Source organism: Carassius carassius, chromosome 32, assembly GCF_963082965.1.
Source record: "Carassius carassius chromosome 32, fCarCar2.1, whole genome shotgun sequence".
NCBI lineage: Eukaryota > Metazoa > Chordata > Actinopteri > Cypriniformes > Cyprinidae > Carassius > Carassius carassius.
Window position 1 is genome coordinate 17,323,136 of NC_081786.1, and position 16,670 is coordinate 17,339,805.

Genomic DNA, 16,670 nt, shown 5'->3' on the forward strand with positions numbered 1-16,670 from the left:
AGTAGCAGAAAGATGTATTAAAGGTAGTAAATATACACATCCAGCTCGGTGAGCTGTGAAAGTTGTGAATTGGTTTTTAAAGCTTTGTTAAAACCAGAAAGCACAGATGTTAAAAACAGGTTCAGATGTAGCGACAGATGGTATTTGATTATGAAGCAGACTGTTCGTGTAATGCAAGGATGCTGCTTCAGCCCAACTGCAAGGAGCCTGTCGGCTCCGAGCTGAGGCGGGAAGCCCCAGAGGTTCGTGAAAAGAATGAAAAAGAACCCAGAAAAAGAGAGCCTGGCGCTTTTGACCGTGTCTGTCCGTGTCATTTGGATTCAGCCATGAGCTCTGGATCCAAACCGATACAGCTGCATCTAAAGTTGCATGCAATGCCAAAAGGAATCATGAGGTCATTGTCTTCTTGATAAAGGGAAGGTCACACACGCCTGTTAGTGCTAGTTCTACACAACCAAAACAAAATACCCCGATCTGACAGAGGTCAGCCGGTGCGCCACTTACATGTGATGCAGGATGTTTAAACTAGAGAAAAGCATTTTATTCATTTCAATTTTCATGAAAAAATATCACACACTTACAACATAGCGATCAACATTCATTCTACCTCATGGATAGGCCTGCCAGAATATCGAACAAAACCTTTATCCCCCTCCACCTTAATAACAACCAATTAATAACAGCGATCTTTCCTTTCTCTTTTCTGATAGAGCATCACGGTAGCGACATTATTCTCGTGTTATCTCTTTAGGGAGGGGAGAGAAGAGGGGATGGTGGTAAAATTTTCAACAATGAATGGGCCAACACAAACACAGCTGTTTTATTGTTGTGCTGTTAAGATGTGCTTTTCAAAGGCGTGATGATGAAATCAAACAGAAGGGGAGCGGTGAGCGGCTCTGCTCGTCATTATGGCACAGAGGGTGGCGGTGGGGGGGAGGCTGACCCCACCTCCTGTTCAGTGGAGCCGCTGGAGCGGTCCGGGCCCGCTAAAGTGCCTCTTTGTATCAGACTATAAATTACAGCAGCGGCCGCTCTGCTTCCCTCCACAACGCCGCACCAGCCACAATAGCACGAGCACTTCTCTTTTCTCCCCACGCACACCTTTTTCCGCCCTCTTTCTTTGCAATTAAGATCGAACGTTGATGTGCGTATTTGAAGCACTTTATTTGTTTATTTATTTTTATCTCCGTTTCAGATTATTCATATTAATCTGACTTAAATGACCCTGTTCTGATGTTTTGACAAAGACAACGTCATCAAGAAATGTCCACTGTGATATTTGATGAAGTGAAACCACCAGTGGGTTTATTAAGCATGAATCAAAGATTGTTGAAAAAACAGGTCTGATTGGGAATTAGATTTTAAAAGGTTAAAAAAAATACCTATAAACATTTCTTAGCATAATGTTGATCATCTAAAATAAGTCCTTTGTTTTCGCTGCAAGAAAGGTAGAAGTGGCTTTTTTTGGGGAGAATTTAGAAGCAGAAATGTAATTTTTATAAAATACCTTACAGTGTTCCTTATGTTAAATAAGTTTTATTTAAGTGGTAAAGTCACTCTCTAGATTTTTGCAGTGCTTATAGAATATTAAGTGTTACACTGTCATGGCAATATATATATATATATATATATATATATATATATATATATAAACAACACAGAAAATAGTTTTTCCCCCACTGTTAAAGTCTTGTGGCTGTACTTTTGAAACAGTATTTTATCATTGGCTGTGCTATGCTATTTCAACATTATTTACTTCCATTGTAACCCAGATTTTAGCTTTTTTATTTTTTATTATTGTATTCAACAAAGTTCTTTTAAATGAATTTAACTTGAACCCAAAATATTACTTTAAGCCCAAAACTGGGCCATAAGAATATCTCCACATTTTACATCCTATCAGATCTTCTGGCATCACAGGCAACTCCAAATCTCCTTGGTTTTTCTCTGATTAGCATGCTGATCTAAATGATGACAAATGGCAAAAGGAAACACCTGATCTAGGACTTAGTTTTTATTTTGCACAAGCTTGCATATATACTGCACATACATTCAGTTCCGAGGAGATGGAAGGCACACGAGGCACTTTGACTACTGTATTGTGTAGGTGGTAAAAAGCAAAGGTAAAATTCTGATTAAGTGATTAGAAATAAAAACTTCAAAACACACAATTTTGTCACCTTCCAAACAAGATAGAAGAAAAGTTTTGTTGTACATCTTTTTTTTTTCTTTTCTTTCCTTTTTTTTTTCTCAAGGGTCTCTTATGACTACAGTGTTTGAAATTACAATGGCTACCTGGACATAAATGTCTCTTTATGTCTCTACAGAGTTAAGGAGTTTAGGAGGGTGTTTAAATTGTCTCTGTCTACCAAATAATATTACAATAAATCCCCAGAAATACCAAAAATTTTACACCATCACCAAATAAATTATGATAAATTAAACCAATAAATTATGAAACTTCTGCATGACAAATTGACAACAAAATCCACAATGCTATCCCGTTAACAATGTATGTGTATCCTTCAAAATGTATCAAAGAAAATTGTAACAGTTTCAGCTGGAATTACCATACTAGAATCAAATAATTATTTCATACAAAAAAGCATAACAATGCTATTTACATCATATTGCTAAATCATAAAAAGGCAGTGTTTTCTCAATTTCGTTCATATTTACATACATGTCAAAGCCAGTGAAATCATGTTTAAAACCCTTTTCTGGGAGCACACACCTCATAAATACAGCATCAAATCTACAAAGAGAAACACTTTGCATTCAGTACAAATAATTGTTCCCCTTCCCAGAAATATAGTCATATACAAAGTTTCTTTCTTCCTTTTCTCTTTGTAACATCTTTCTTTGTAATAAAAAACAGTCCCAAACTGAGTTTGGCAATTGATTTGTACAGATCACTACATGACAGTTTTTTTTTTCTTCCATTGCTTGAAAACAAATAAAAAATCTTAAGTCAAATGTAAATGCGCAATAGTGTATCACAAGTGAGATGAAACTTTGATTCAAGGTTATTTCAGAGTTTTTTTTCTTCTTCTATAGTGTCCTTAATGGAGTGCGCAATGTACACAGCTACATTTAGGATTTTCGACACAAAGCAACCTATGACCCTGTGTAACCACGCAAACAGATCCATCTCATATCAAATGAATGCAGACCAATCGAGAACACCTTTGACGGGCAAACCTGAAGAGGTGGTGAGATGAAGGGGAGAAAATAGTCGAATGAGAGCAACTCGAAACATAACATTTAAAACATCATAACACTTCTAAAAGTACAATAGCAAGAAAAAAAAAGAATTGAGATGTCGAACATAACCTCCCTCTGGTTTGTCTTAAAGATGCAGTACAGTGATAAATACAAATAAAAGTTCAAAAAGAGAAACAATAGATAAAGAAAATAAACAGAAGTCCTAATGGGAACTAAAACTAACGTACTACCATGCGTGTATATCACACACTCCCTGCAAACACGCACATGCACAGGTAAGCACGCACACACACTCTTATGCACACGTATAGCCTCTGTGCTACGTTAAATGGCTTAAAGTACATCAGATTGGTGTGGATCTAAGCGTCATACTTGTTCATCTTCAAACGAGCTGTAAAAATTTGTTTCCTGGACTTTGCATGTATGTAGTTCATTACCCAGAACCTATTACTGAGGGTATTTTGTTTCAAAACAAGGAAAATATACCCCTCCGTTTCAATGTGTGCTATTTTGTTCTAGATTTTTATGCCTCTTTGAGGATTAAGAAGTCAAATCGTATCAGTTCTGTTACATTTTGTGTTAAATATAAATATAAAAAAAGAGAAATAAATTTGCTGGTGTAATTGACTTTAGGCACAGGCAATTATCAGATTCATCAAGTGTGTAAATCACAAAATGCCTGTTTGTATGGTTGAATATGAACAGCTGAATTCGACTAAGCACCACTTTATGCACAAATTGACTTCACTTTTAGTTGCAAAGCATCACCTTTAAATGAATGAATAGTGATAACAGAATTCCTTACGATTGGAAAGAATCGTTTATTTATCACAATGCATGTAAAGGAGAACGCATTTCAGCACAGCCTTGCAAGATACTTGAGAATAGAAAGGGGCTAAACATCTCCTAACTTTGTTTTGGATTTGTTTTTCCTTCTCTTTACAATGCATAGTGAATAGCTTGGCATTTTGTGTGTTGTCCCGGGGCTGTGGATGATGCCAGCCCTGGCGACAGAATGACAGCACCTCATGCTCTTTTGTGCCCATTAATCTAGAAGTCAGCAGGTTTTTTAAGGCATTGTGCTGACAATAATTGCCGGCCTGCGTTTCAATTCATCAGCTGGATTTACCCAATGCAAACGGCACAGGCTTCCAGAGCAGATCACATGTCCAGCCCTTGCCCTCTACTGCCGACTCTTATTTATGAACTAGGAAGCGATGCACAAAGAGTCTGAAGGCCCTCTTTTCTTTTGTGGACACTGTTTTGATAAGAAACTGTGCTTTTTCCCTCTAGGGTAGGGTAATCTTTGTAATTGGTTACATGTGTGTGGATCTCTTAGCAGGCTTAGCTTCTAAAATTCAATTCAAAGACCTTCATATGATTCATAAAAATGTACAATTGAACTCAAACAAAGTCTCTCGCTGACATGAAGTTTCACTACTGATAAACTGTACACTGCCATAGCATAATCAGATGATTGTGAATATTAAGCAAATCTGTACATTTCTAACAAATAAACTATGTACAATCCAGTACGTAGAAAGCAAAAAAAAAAAAAAAAACTTTCACTTTCGCAAATGTTCAAATAATTATTATCAGCCTGTGTAAACCAAACTTGAGATAATCTACCAAATTTACGGGCCAATTATAGAGGTGTTCCCAGCTAGCAGGTGGAGAAAAACAACTACAACAATTCCCTTGTCTTGACGCCTTACGGCACGCGTTTGTGTTTGTGAATTACGGTGTATGTATGAGAGTGGTCTGTGTGTGTTTATGTGAGCAGTTGTGACAGCGTGCTTTTTATGAGCAAGAATGGTTTCTCAGTGGGAAGGCGTCCATTTTTTTTTTTTGTGCCAAACTGGCTTGCCCCAGTATGAAATGGCCATGTTGCTTAGTTACAAGAGAGGCTGCTCCGTAAAGGAAAAAAAAAAAAAACCTACGAGTAGGCCTCCCTCCCCAGAGCCAGTGCTATCAATGTGGACACAAAACACAAGAACATTGGACCCTAGCCAACATAGAAGAATGGCTAAACCAAAAAAACAAAAACAGTTAATGCTGTTTCTTTCAAGAATAACATCAAATATATATATATATATATATGTATATATATATTATATATGAATTTCCCACATAGAAAATGTATACCCCTCTTTATTATTATTATCATTTTTTTGTCCAAAGAATAATTTATTTTCTGTAGCATTGCCATGAGAAACAAGAATACCACATGTCAATTTTTTGTCTTTCTTTTCCTTTCTTCTATTTTTGCAGCAAGCATTAATAACATTAATGGTAATAATTATATTAATCATAAATAATAATTACATCTATACAAGCTACAAATGCAAGTCTTATTCAGCAATAGTAAAACCATCACACATTGCAAACATCCGGGGATAAAACAAAGCCCTCAACAAAATGATGACCAATAAAAGAGAGAAAATCAGGTGTCAGTTCCATTTGTTAACCATCGTGTGGTAAACATAGTAATGCCCATTTTAAAGGCAAGGAAAAAGGGGGTAAGGATTGAATACAGTCAAAACAATCAAGAATTTGATAGACTTTCCCAAAAAGAAAAAAACAGAAAAAAACTACTAAGTCATTCAAAATTAGCCGGGACTTAAAAATAGGAATGCTACCTCTTACTTTGTAAAGATTCTGGAAATAAGGGATGATACTTGGTAAGCATTTCAAATCACTACTCATGCAGAAGCTCCTGCAGACAATTGGGAGATTTGAAAATCTCTGGGACCTCACTGTCCAGCTTGCAGATGACCTTGTAAATGGCCTTCTTCCAGGAAGGATCAACATCTTTGCCTGCCACAATGGCATTGAAAAACTCCCGTAACGTGATCTGTGCCACTTCCAGGAATCGCTCCGGAACCTGCTGATACACAAGGAGACAATGACATTAATAAACATATTAGGTTTCAATCCCAAGTCTCTGATTAAGAAAAGAAAAGAAAGAGAAAAAAGAAAAAGAGATAAGTAAAAGGGAACAAGGAAATAAGATTCTGTACTGAGGAGTGTTGGGCTGCCATGTCTGAGAGGACATAAAGAACGGCCCCAAACATCGTCACACTAATTCCTCTTTGTTTGTCGCTGATACATATTCTGATGGTGCTGACGTAAATGCACATGTGTTTAGACTTCCAAATCTTTAATATCAATTGTCTTTCCTTTTTTTTTTTGTGTGTCTAACTGCACCTTTAGGGGTCGTGAAAATATTTAATAGCATTTGAATGGTTACAGTGAAAAAAGCAACAAGATGTTTTTTTTTGTTTTTTCACATAACAACACCTTACAGTCAATATTTTGAACATGGCAGAATTTGTGAGGTTGTAACCAAGAGGAACTTATTGGGTTAAACATTACCTGAGCTGTTCCTCTTTTAGAGTCTACTTCCTAGAGGGAACGAAACATAATTTGTTGACTTCCCTTTATTTGACACAAGATTGTTAGCAATGTCTCATAAAATGTCTTTTTGTCTCAATATGCTTCCACTTCTAGAAGGGGAAGGAGAAGATTCTGCCACTGACAGCGGTCCATAAAATACTAAATTCTTCTTTGCTTCTTGTCAAGTTCCCATGAAACTAGATTCTGTATTCAACTTACTGTTTGGGCACCAATTTTCAGACCAAAGTTGTAGCCTCTATCACAGGTAGAGGAATTCAAAGGAAATTAATCTGTAAACTCTGTGCTCTTGGACAAGGTCTGGACCTCTAACTGCAGTGTTTTTCCAAAATCAGGTAGCGTGTAGGGCGCTACTGAGGAGTTTGTTTTCTACAACCAGAACACATCCTTTCTGGCGTGAGGTTGTTGTTCATGAGAGAGGGCCAAGACCGGGGGCGTACTGTAGACTGGCCCTGTGATCTCTTTAGCAACAGTGACAGTACCTCTCTGCTAACACTATAGAGATGATTAGCCAGGCAAGGAACTAAGTCACCTCCCCTACAGCTAGACAAGACACTTCCCAGACATGGTGCTTACTGCCACACACACTCACAAACACCCACCCGCTCGAACACAGATGGAGAAGCAGGCACGCAAGCACACAGAAACAGACACAAAGGTTGCAAAAACATAGTGCCGTCATATTAAAAGTGTTTCTACAGGCCACATTTGAGGGATGCATTAGGAATGCTTAAATGGATAGCTCACCTAAAAATTCTAACATTCACCTTTATGTCGTTCCAAACCTGTATGACTTTATCTTCTTTGGAACTCAAAATATGTTTATTGTATTTATTTATTTTTATCATAGAATGGATGTCAGTGCAGTCTAGTGTTGTTCTGGACCCCATTTACTTTCATTTTATGGACAGTTCAAACTATCTTATTTTGTGTCTCATTCTTTATTAGTATCTATTTAAGATGCTTTTGAGGGTGTAGAAAGATCCAGAGCAGTTTTTCCTCCAACCATCCCTAATCGGTGTTTTCGCAACAAAGCTCATGACACCATCTAATATTCATCCTCCACTGCAAGGTTAAAGTTGCAGTCCTATAGTTGGTTTTTATCAACGCAGCCCTCCCCTGTGCCTGTTGATCGGGATCAGTGCTTAGTTTGGCATCAGTGCTATCAATCAGACTCTGACTGCTTCTCAAAGGCCCTGCCAGGTGAGCAGTTGTCTGGACAAAGAATCTCATGCATGTGATCCACACCATCCCCAGCTCCCTTTTTTCCATTAAGTGTGTTAAATATACTGTCATCAAAGGCATACCCTTGTCTGAAAGGCCTTGACCAGTGTGGAAGATGTTTCACTCTGCCGCCACAATCATAAGTGCTTGACTTTTGGTTGTGATGTGATTTTAAATTATAGCATAGCTATAAATACTGAACTTATTATGGCAGTTAAACTAGATGGTATGATTCACCGGAGTGTAGTTGATGGCTTGATTGTGATTGTGTTTATACGCTGTAACGTGCTCTAGCCTGCCTCCCTTTTTTGATGTGTTGCGGTGTTAGGGAGTAAATAGCTAAAAGTAGCGACATTGCTAACTGAATTGTGTAACATAATATCATAGCTTATCCAGTAACAAGCTACTGTTCCCTTTTGAAAGGGAACTCTACACTACGTCAGAATGACGCTTTGGGGAACGCCTCAGGCGTGACAGGTGTCTGAAATCACTATCAAATCACGGCAATCATAATGACCGGCGACAGCCCGTGAATCATTAACGTGAATGATTAACGTGCGACCTGCAAGTATAAAAGGGAGCCTTGCAAACATGACAAACATCCTTTTCGTCTTCAGGGACTGTCTGTTTGATATCGCTGGAAAAGTCGGCAAAGGAAATGAAACGCACGGAGAAGGCTGAAAGCTTCAGGAAGTGTGCGGATCCGTGCCCAAGGTATTTGATGCCGGGTGATTCACACGAACTGTGCGTTCTCTGTCTGGGCAAAGAGCATGCACAGGCGGCTCTTGAGGGAGCTGTCTGTGCAAACTGTGAGCGTTTTGCTTTGAAAACGCTCCGCTCTCGTCTAGCCTTCTTCTCGAGTGAGGAGGGCTCACCATCTGTACCTCGTGGCTCAGGTCCCGCTCGCGCTGAGGCAGAGCGGCGACTCGCGTCATGGGGTTCCCAGAGGGATCTCGCCGATCGTCTTGAGAGGGGTGTTAACCTCTCAGATGATTCGGCGGATGACGAGGGTGAGTTGCAGGTGGATGACGAAGAGGATTTTTCTCCTACTGTTCCTGCAACAGATGCTCTTCAGGACGGGCAGGTGATGGATGATGAGGAGGTCATTCAGGTGGACCCTGAACCCTCTCAGCCACCCTGCCCCGTGTATGCTGAGCTGCTGGATGTAATGGAACGCGCCACTGACAGGTTGCAACTGCCATGGCGGCGCGTTAGGGGAGAAGTTGTTCGTGGCAGGCTGGACGATCGATTTCTCCCCGGCCATAGACCACCAGCTCAGGCGAGCCTTTCATTTCTTCCTGATCTCCATACTGAGATCGAGAGGGCATGGAAGAACCCATACTCTGCTCGGATCCACCGACATCAGCGGGCTAGTTCGCTGATGTTGAGGGGTCGGCGAGTATGGGTATGTGTCGATGCCGCCCATTGACGAGACGTTTGCGAACCATCTCGTGTCTGGGCGGGCGTCGACACTGAGTGCTCCAGCCCTGCCATCCAAACCGCTCAAGACCACAGCGCGTTTGAATGGCAGAGCATACACGGCAGCGGGTCAGGCCGGTGCTGCCCTGCACACTATGGCGGTGTTGCAGGCGTACCAGGCCGACCTGCTGGGGGATCTCGACCAGGGGGCAGGGCTGTCCCCTGAGGCGGTGGCTGAGCTGCGCCGCACCACAGATCTTGCTCTCCGGGCCACTAAACAGACTGCCGCTTCGATCGGTCGATCGATGGCGGCAATGGTGGCCACGGAGAGGCATCTGTGGTTGAACCTGGCTGGCATCGGGGAGAAAGAGAAGGCCTTTCTCCTTGATGCACCGGTTTCGCCCTCTGAACTTTTTGGCACCTCCGTGGAGGCTGTGGTTGGAAAGTTCAGGGAGGCGAAGGCGCGCTCAGCGGCGTTTAAGACCTGTATACCGCTGAGATCCGGATCCGAGCCCAGACAGGCGGGAGAGCCTGGCCCTTCACGACCTGAGGGCCGTAGACAGGGCCAGAGAGCTAGTGTCGCCTCTCGTGCACCCCCTCCATGTAGGAGCAGGTCACAGAGGAGGCGTGACTCCCGCAGGAAAAAGAAGGATCTGAGGGAGGTGATCCAGTACAAACGATCACAGCGTTAGTGATGGATCATCTCCTGGAGGGCTGTTACTATCCTAGCCCTCTCCTCTTTTTCCCGACTCCCCAGGTGTTTCTTACACCAGGCCTGGGGCCGGGTCTATGATGAGAACAAGGTTCTGATGGCCCGCCTCGGCTTGGTTGGTGAGAGCGCCTCTTTCAGGCATGTAAAGTGATGGCCCCCAGGTTCATAGAGAACTCTCTGGCGAGTCTTCACTCTGCACGCCGCAGGTGAACTGGTTGGTTTTTAATATAATTTCTGTGTGTATACTAACACTGATTTGTATTTCTCTACAGACCTTGTTCCCTGTATAGACCTAGGGAATCATTCTTAGAGGAGCAATGAGGTGAGGTATTGGAACTTCAGGGCCCTGAAGCCCCCCCCCCCCCAGCTTGTGGCTAGAACGATTTAGGGAGAAGCTCAAAAAAAAGATTTGACTCCCGTGTGAGTAGGTGATGGCCTTCCTGTCATGACATTTTTATGCGTGGTGGGCCACCACTCATTTCTATGTTAGCCTCAGGGCTTTAAGCCGCCTAGGGGTAGAGTAGTTGGTCTTCCTAAAAAAAAAAAAAAAAAACTTTTTTACTTTAGGTTTAGACTGACGCTGGCGCTTCAGATAGATCTTATGTCCTACCTTTCGGTTTGTGACATTGGTATCCTGAGTACTTCGCTCCCCTGGCAGTAGGTTGAGTGTTTCACAGCCTCTCAATCAAGTAGGCTGTGGCTCCTCCGAGCCCTCAGGTAGATCTATGCTTGTAGGTCGGCCCTAACCCGGGCCGCCTCTGTAGCTGGCCTAGGCTATGTTTGGGATGTTGGAGGCGTTTTGCTAAGTATAGCTGCCGCATTTTATTATGTGTAGGCTTCCTCCCCGAGATTTCAGCCTCCTCCCTTAAATGGGAGTTGTTGGCCAAAGCCCGCCCCTTTCACTGCATTCAGGGGTGATAGAGTAATGCAGGGTGGTAGTTGAGGTATGATCCTTCAGGCGGGTCAGGCTGTCTTTCGCTCTGCGATGTGATAGTTTGCCAGACCCTGCCGAACAGAGCTACTTGTTTTTAGGCCTCTAGAGCTGGCTCCACTCAGCCCGTTGAGCTGAACCGCTCGGACGATGGGTGAAAGTTGGTTGGCTTGCAAGCAAGCTCCGCTCCCTCAGGCTGGGCACAGGACAAATCCCTGTCACCCTTTGGAGCCACTTGCAGGCCCGCTCCCTGTCTAACATTTCAGGGGCATATGGTGTTACTCCCCCGCTAACGCAGGGTAGTTTTGAGTAATCCATTCTCAGCTCTGTATTATCTACCTCACACCATGATGGCTCCGGTTGAGCAGGGAGTTCTAACTACATTTCATTCCGGTATTTGAACTCCGCTCCCTTGAAGCCAGAGCATTGCCATGAGCTGATGCCCTTGCATTTAGTAGGTAGGCCCTTAAAATGGGGCCTCCACTAGACAGAGTGGCGTATGTTGTACTCCCCTGCTATGAGGGTATTGCTTTTTGCTGAGTACACTGCCTTTGGCAATGTGATTAGGTACCAGGATGCTGTAAGCGCTGTAGTAACAGTTTTTCTGCCTTGAAGGCTGCACAGTTAGGTAGTAGGCCCCAGCAGGCCTCCTTGACTGGGTAACCCCTAAGATAGGGCTCCTAGGCCAGCTCACCTTTGGTGGTTGGCCCTGGTAGTTTGGGCAGAAGACTCACTACCGAGTAGTAGGTCTTAACAAGCCTCCTCGGAGGTGGGTCACAACATTGTGGAGCATACACTAGGTCAAAACTTTAGGAAAGTTTTTTATTAGTATGGTTCCAGCAGTGTTCATTAAAGTAGCAGAAAGACTCGCTATCAGCTAGTAGGCTCGACCGGGCCTCCCTGTTAGCAGCAGTACACATCCAGCTGATTAGACCGTTTCAGGAAGTAGGCCTCTTCAGGCCTCCCTGAAGATGGGCTCCCACATTTTTTGTGGAGATCAGGTAGTAGGCTTTACTAGGCCTCCCTGAGGGCTGAATCCCTCATACTGTGGTACTAAGTGGCCCTGAGGTTGAACTATCAGGTAGTAGGCCTCATAAGGCCTCCCTGAAGGCAAAGCCCCATAGACAGTCAACTGGACTGCCAGTCTGGCCCACTGTCAGCTGTGGTTTTCAGGTAGTAGGCCTCTCCAGGCCTCCCTGAAAGTAAGCTCCTTCATGTCATGGTTCTCTGGTAGTAGGCCTCACCAGGCCTCCCTGGAGTTGAGTTCCAACATACTTTGAGTTTCCACTTAATGTGGTTTTTCTGGTAATGGGTAGTAGGCCTCTCTAGGCCTCTCTGTAAGCGAACTCCTATGTACTGTGGTAGGCTTCACTAGGCCTCCCTTAAGTTGAGCTCCCAGGTTTTGTGGTTGTCATGTAGCAGGCCTCTCCAGGCCTCTCTGTAAGTGAACTCCCATGCGCTGTGGTTATCAGGTAGTAGGCCTCACTAGGCCTCCCTGAAGTTGAGCCCCCGCATACTGTGGTTGTCATGTAGTAGGCCTCTCCAGGCCTCTCTGTAAGTGAACTCCCATGCGCTGTGGTTATCAGGTAGTAGGCCTCACTAGGCCTCCCTGAAGTTGAGCTCCCACATACTGTGGTTATCATGTAGTAGGCCTCTCCAGGCCTCCTTGGAAGGTTAGCTCCCACTTACTGTGTGTTCCACTGAGCATGGTTTTTCAGGTAGTAGGCCTCTCCAGGCCTCTCTGAAAGTGAGCTCTCACGTTTTATGGTTATCAGATAGTAGGCTGCACCAGGCCTCTCTGATGGTGAGCTCCCACATACTGTGGTTGTCAGGTAGTAGGCCTCTCCAGGTCTCCCTGAGTAGTTTCACAGTGGTGCTGGGTTTTGTAAGCTAGTGGCCGCTTACTTTCAGTTTAGCAGACCTTATCAGGCAGCTACCAAAGGTGAGCTTGCGCCCTGGCTCGACTCAAGTTTTTATTCTCTGCTACGGGTTCCCTCCTGGAACCTCTTTATCTTGCTACAGCCTGGTTGCCTACCAGGTAGATCTAATGCTCCCCTCACTGAGGGTCAGTATGAGTATGTGGTCTCCTGAGTCTGATCAGTCGGTCGTAGGCCTCTCATGAGGCCTCCCAGTTAGATCAGTCCTTAGGCCCTCACAGGCCTCCTTAGTGTTTTGAAACACAAACACTGGGTTGATCCGTGGATCGAGTAGAGAAACTCCCCTCGCTGGCAAGGGTTGTAATGCACTATGCTGAGTCATACTCTCCAGGATATCCCGTCTCTGAGATCCGGTCCGAGTGGTTCACTGCCTGCTTCGCAGTCCCTCGGGTTGGATGCCTTCCTAAAGGCAAGTGTCCAGAGGCTCTGTCTTCGGACAGACAGGAAGTGGCCAGACTATAGTGTCTTGTATGGTGACACCAGGTCAGGCCTGCCTGGTGGCATTTCAGGTGGCACGTTCCCCTGAATAGTGACTGGCTGGGGTTCCCTCAGGTTCCCTAGCCACATTCCCTAGAAGGGACCCCTTCTAAGAAGTTGAAGTTGTGGTCCTAGGCCCTTGAGCAGGCCCAGGTAGACCTTTCACTAAAACTATGTTTATGGAGGTTTTTCTGTGGTATCATATAGCTTGGGCTATGACCGTAGGGAGTGCTGTCACTGACAGCCCAGTGTGACCTGAGGGTGAGTGGTTCTAGCGTTTCATTTGAATTTGCTAGTTCTGTCAGTTGTCACTGCCGCTTGGCAGGCACTCCCCTTAGCATGGTGGCGTTGGTATATCGTTCCCCAAAGCGTCATTCTGACGTAGTGTAGAGTTCCCTTTCGAAAGGGAACGTCTCAGGTTACGACTGTAACCTATGTTCCCTGAGAACAGGGAACGAGACACTACGTCTTCCTGCCATGCCTCGGGGCCTGCCTGCAACAGTCCCTTCAGACGATAGGATGTTTGTCATGTTTGCAAGGCTCCCTTTTATACTTGCAGGTCGCACGTTAATCATTCACGTTAATGATTCACGGGCTGTCGCCGGTCATTATGATTGCCGTGATTTGATAGTGATTTCAGACACCTGTCACGCCTGAGGCGTTCCCCAAAGCGTCATTCTGACGTAGTGTCTCGTTCCCTGTTCTCAGGGAACATAGGTTACAGTCGTAACCTGAGACGTTTTCAATGAGTAGCATTGGGAAGCATTGAGAAGTCTGATTCAGTTGGTTCATTTGGATAATTCACTTTAATGAAATCGTTAAAATGATTTATTAATTCATTTCAATCAGCACTTTAATTCAACTGTTACTCTCAGATAGCTTTGGGAAGTCTGAATCATTTTAGTGAATTGGTTCAATCTGTCAAATGATTAAAAAAAAATGGTTAAAAGGGGATAGTTTGACCTAAAATGAAAATACTGTCATTAATCACTCACCCTCATGTCGTTCCAAACCCGTAAGCTTTCATTCATCCTCAGAACACAAATTAAGATATTTTTTGATGAAATCTGGTTACTGACCCTCCATAGGCACAATGCAAATGACACGTTCAAGGCCCAGAAAGGTAGTATCAATAAAATAGTCCACGTGACATCAGTTGTTTAACCGTAATTTTTTCGAAGCTACAAGAATAATTGTTGTGTGCAACGAAAACAAAAATAATGACTTTATTCAACAATTTCTTCTTTTCTGTGTCAGACTATGACGCGAATCTGCAATAGTACCACTACGCATGCATGTGCATTCCTCTCTGCAAACAAGATTTCATCAAAAATATCTTTATTTGTGTTCTGAAGATGAACAAAGGTCTTACAGGTTTGAAACAACATGTGGGTGTGTAATTCATGCTCAGATTTTTCATTTTTGGGACTATCCCTTTAATTGATTCATTTGAATCATCACTCAATTTTGTTCTTAGAACTGTCTCTTTCAAATAGCATTGTGATGGTGCAGTTTGATGATTCATTTGAATGAACTGGTTCAGAAATGTTTTATGGACTCATTTGTGATTGGCACTACATTTTTGATTCAGTTCAGACGATGTAGGGAGTTGTTTAGTTTTATCTGTTTAGTTTAAATTTATGTGTATTCAAATTTTATTGTTTTCAATAATAAATCTTACATAATTTAATATATATATAATGAATAATGTACATTGTTTAGATATATCAACCTCTTATATCGCTCGCTACTTTTCCACCTTGTAGTATAACCTGCTATGTTTTCTCACAGGCAGCTTGACTGCTTTAAATTACAAGTACCTTCCAACTGTTTCAAAGTATCTCTGCAACACTGCTGTGCCTGAACTATGTCCGTCTCAAACGGATGACATTTTTGTACAGTGCTGTACAGTAATTTCTCCCCTCCTCCTCTCTTTCTCCTGGGGCAAGATCATAGGAAGGGAGGGGGAAGAGAAGAGGAGATAAAAAAATCCTGCCCAAGTGCTTTTGGCCAGAGCTCTGTCTCCTTCTACTTCTCCCTCCCCGAGGGGCACAGCCTTCAGGGGTCATTTGTTTGATTATGCTGACTGTCCCCAGCCTCGGCAGTACACAATAAAGGCCTGACATAGCAGCCTGCTTGCCTTCTGTGTCCTGCAGATACTCATCACGAGTGTCAGGACATACCAAGGTTAGTGGTCACTGGGACGGCGCTCATAGGCGAAGGGCTTGCCAAACGCACTTGGCTGATGAATGAATGTCACATGGAATGGAGGGGGTGAGAAAGAAAAAGAGAAGAGAGGTGGTGGTGTGGGGTGGGGGGGATTGCAAAGGTTATAGATATCCAACCTCCCCAACACCCCAACTCACAACATACCCTCTCCCCTATTTTTTTCACGCTTTTATAAGTCTTCCACCCCCTCAGACAATGGCCAACAGCTTTCTGGAAAAACAACAGAATAATTGCACACAGGAAGAAAGATAAAAGTGATAAAGGTGCCTTTCTCAAATTTGTGTGGTCTCAGAAGGGAGTCTATTTCTTTTGGATGCTACCATAGTCCCTTAAAGGCTAGTCAGTCTGCTTTCGGCTAGCTATATTACCACATTTTTCAAATCTACTGCCAAGACTGTGTTTCAATAAAATATTTAGATTCAACAATAAAAAAAGCTTAATTCCATTTCTATGCTACATATTATATGATGTACATGCAATTCCTAGAAAAAATAATTACCTTAAAAATAGTGTAGCATAATGGGATAGATTTTCCCGAAACAAGCTAGAGTTTTCAACAAGTTGTGGTGTAGCTTGACAAAATGTCTCTCTTGAATAGCATAATAATGAAGTCTGAATCATTTCAGTGATTTGGTTCAATTGCATGATTCAGTTTTAGTGAACCGGTTAAAAATGATTAATTAATTAGTTTAATCATCTCTCACTTTCTTTAAGATACTTTTTTTTATCTAATGCAAATGCAAGTCCTAAACTTGATTGGCTCTTTTAATTGAAAGACGGGGATTCCATTGATCCCCTTTAAAATATCTGATACGCCATTGTATGGAGCAGGCGTGTGCACCTGTTTAGTGCTAATGTGAAGATTTTATAGCCAATAGATTTGTCTTTATCCGATTTGTGAGAGATATGTTCACATCAAATCTGATTCCTTTGCGTAGCCACTGACGCTAACGTAGGGTAAAGCCCAGGAGTGCTGCATTGCTAAGAATATTCCTGTGAGGAATTTCTCCAACTCATTTTTTTTACCATAAAAGGGCAGTAAAATGCTGACTAGGGAAGAAGACAATGTCAAGGAGAAAAGGGTATTGGTATTTTGGATCCT

The 16,670-nt window shown here is 42.9% G+C and overlaps 1 protein-coding gene across 4 annotated transcripts in view; it reads right to left on the bottom strand.

Moving 5' to 3' along the window:
• Positions 1–2,001: 2,001 nt before the first annotated feature.
• The window catches only part of prox1a (prospero homeobox 1a), a 41,082-nt gene continuing 26,413 nt past the window's right edge, over positions 2,002–16,670 (bottom strand). For all 4 annotated transcript variants that reach the window (XM_059520594.1, XM_059520592.1, XM_059520591.1 and 1 more), the window contains exon 5: positions 2,002–6,109. In XM_059520594.1, the coding sequence (XP_059376577.1) occupies positions 5,924–6,109 (186 nt within the window). In that variant the 3' untranslated portion in view covers positions 2,002–5,923. The remainder of the gene's footprint in view (positions 6,110–16,670) is intronic.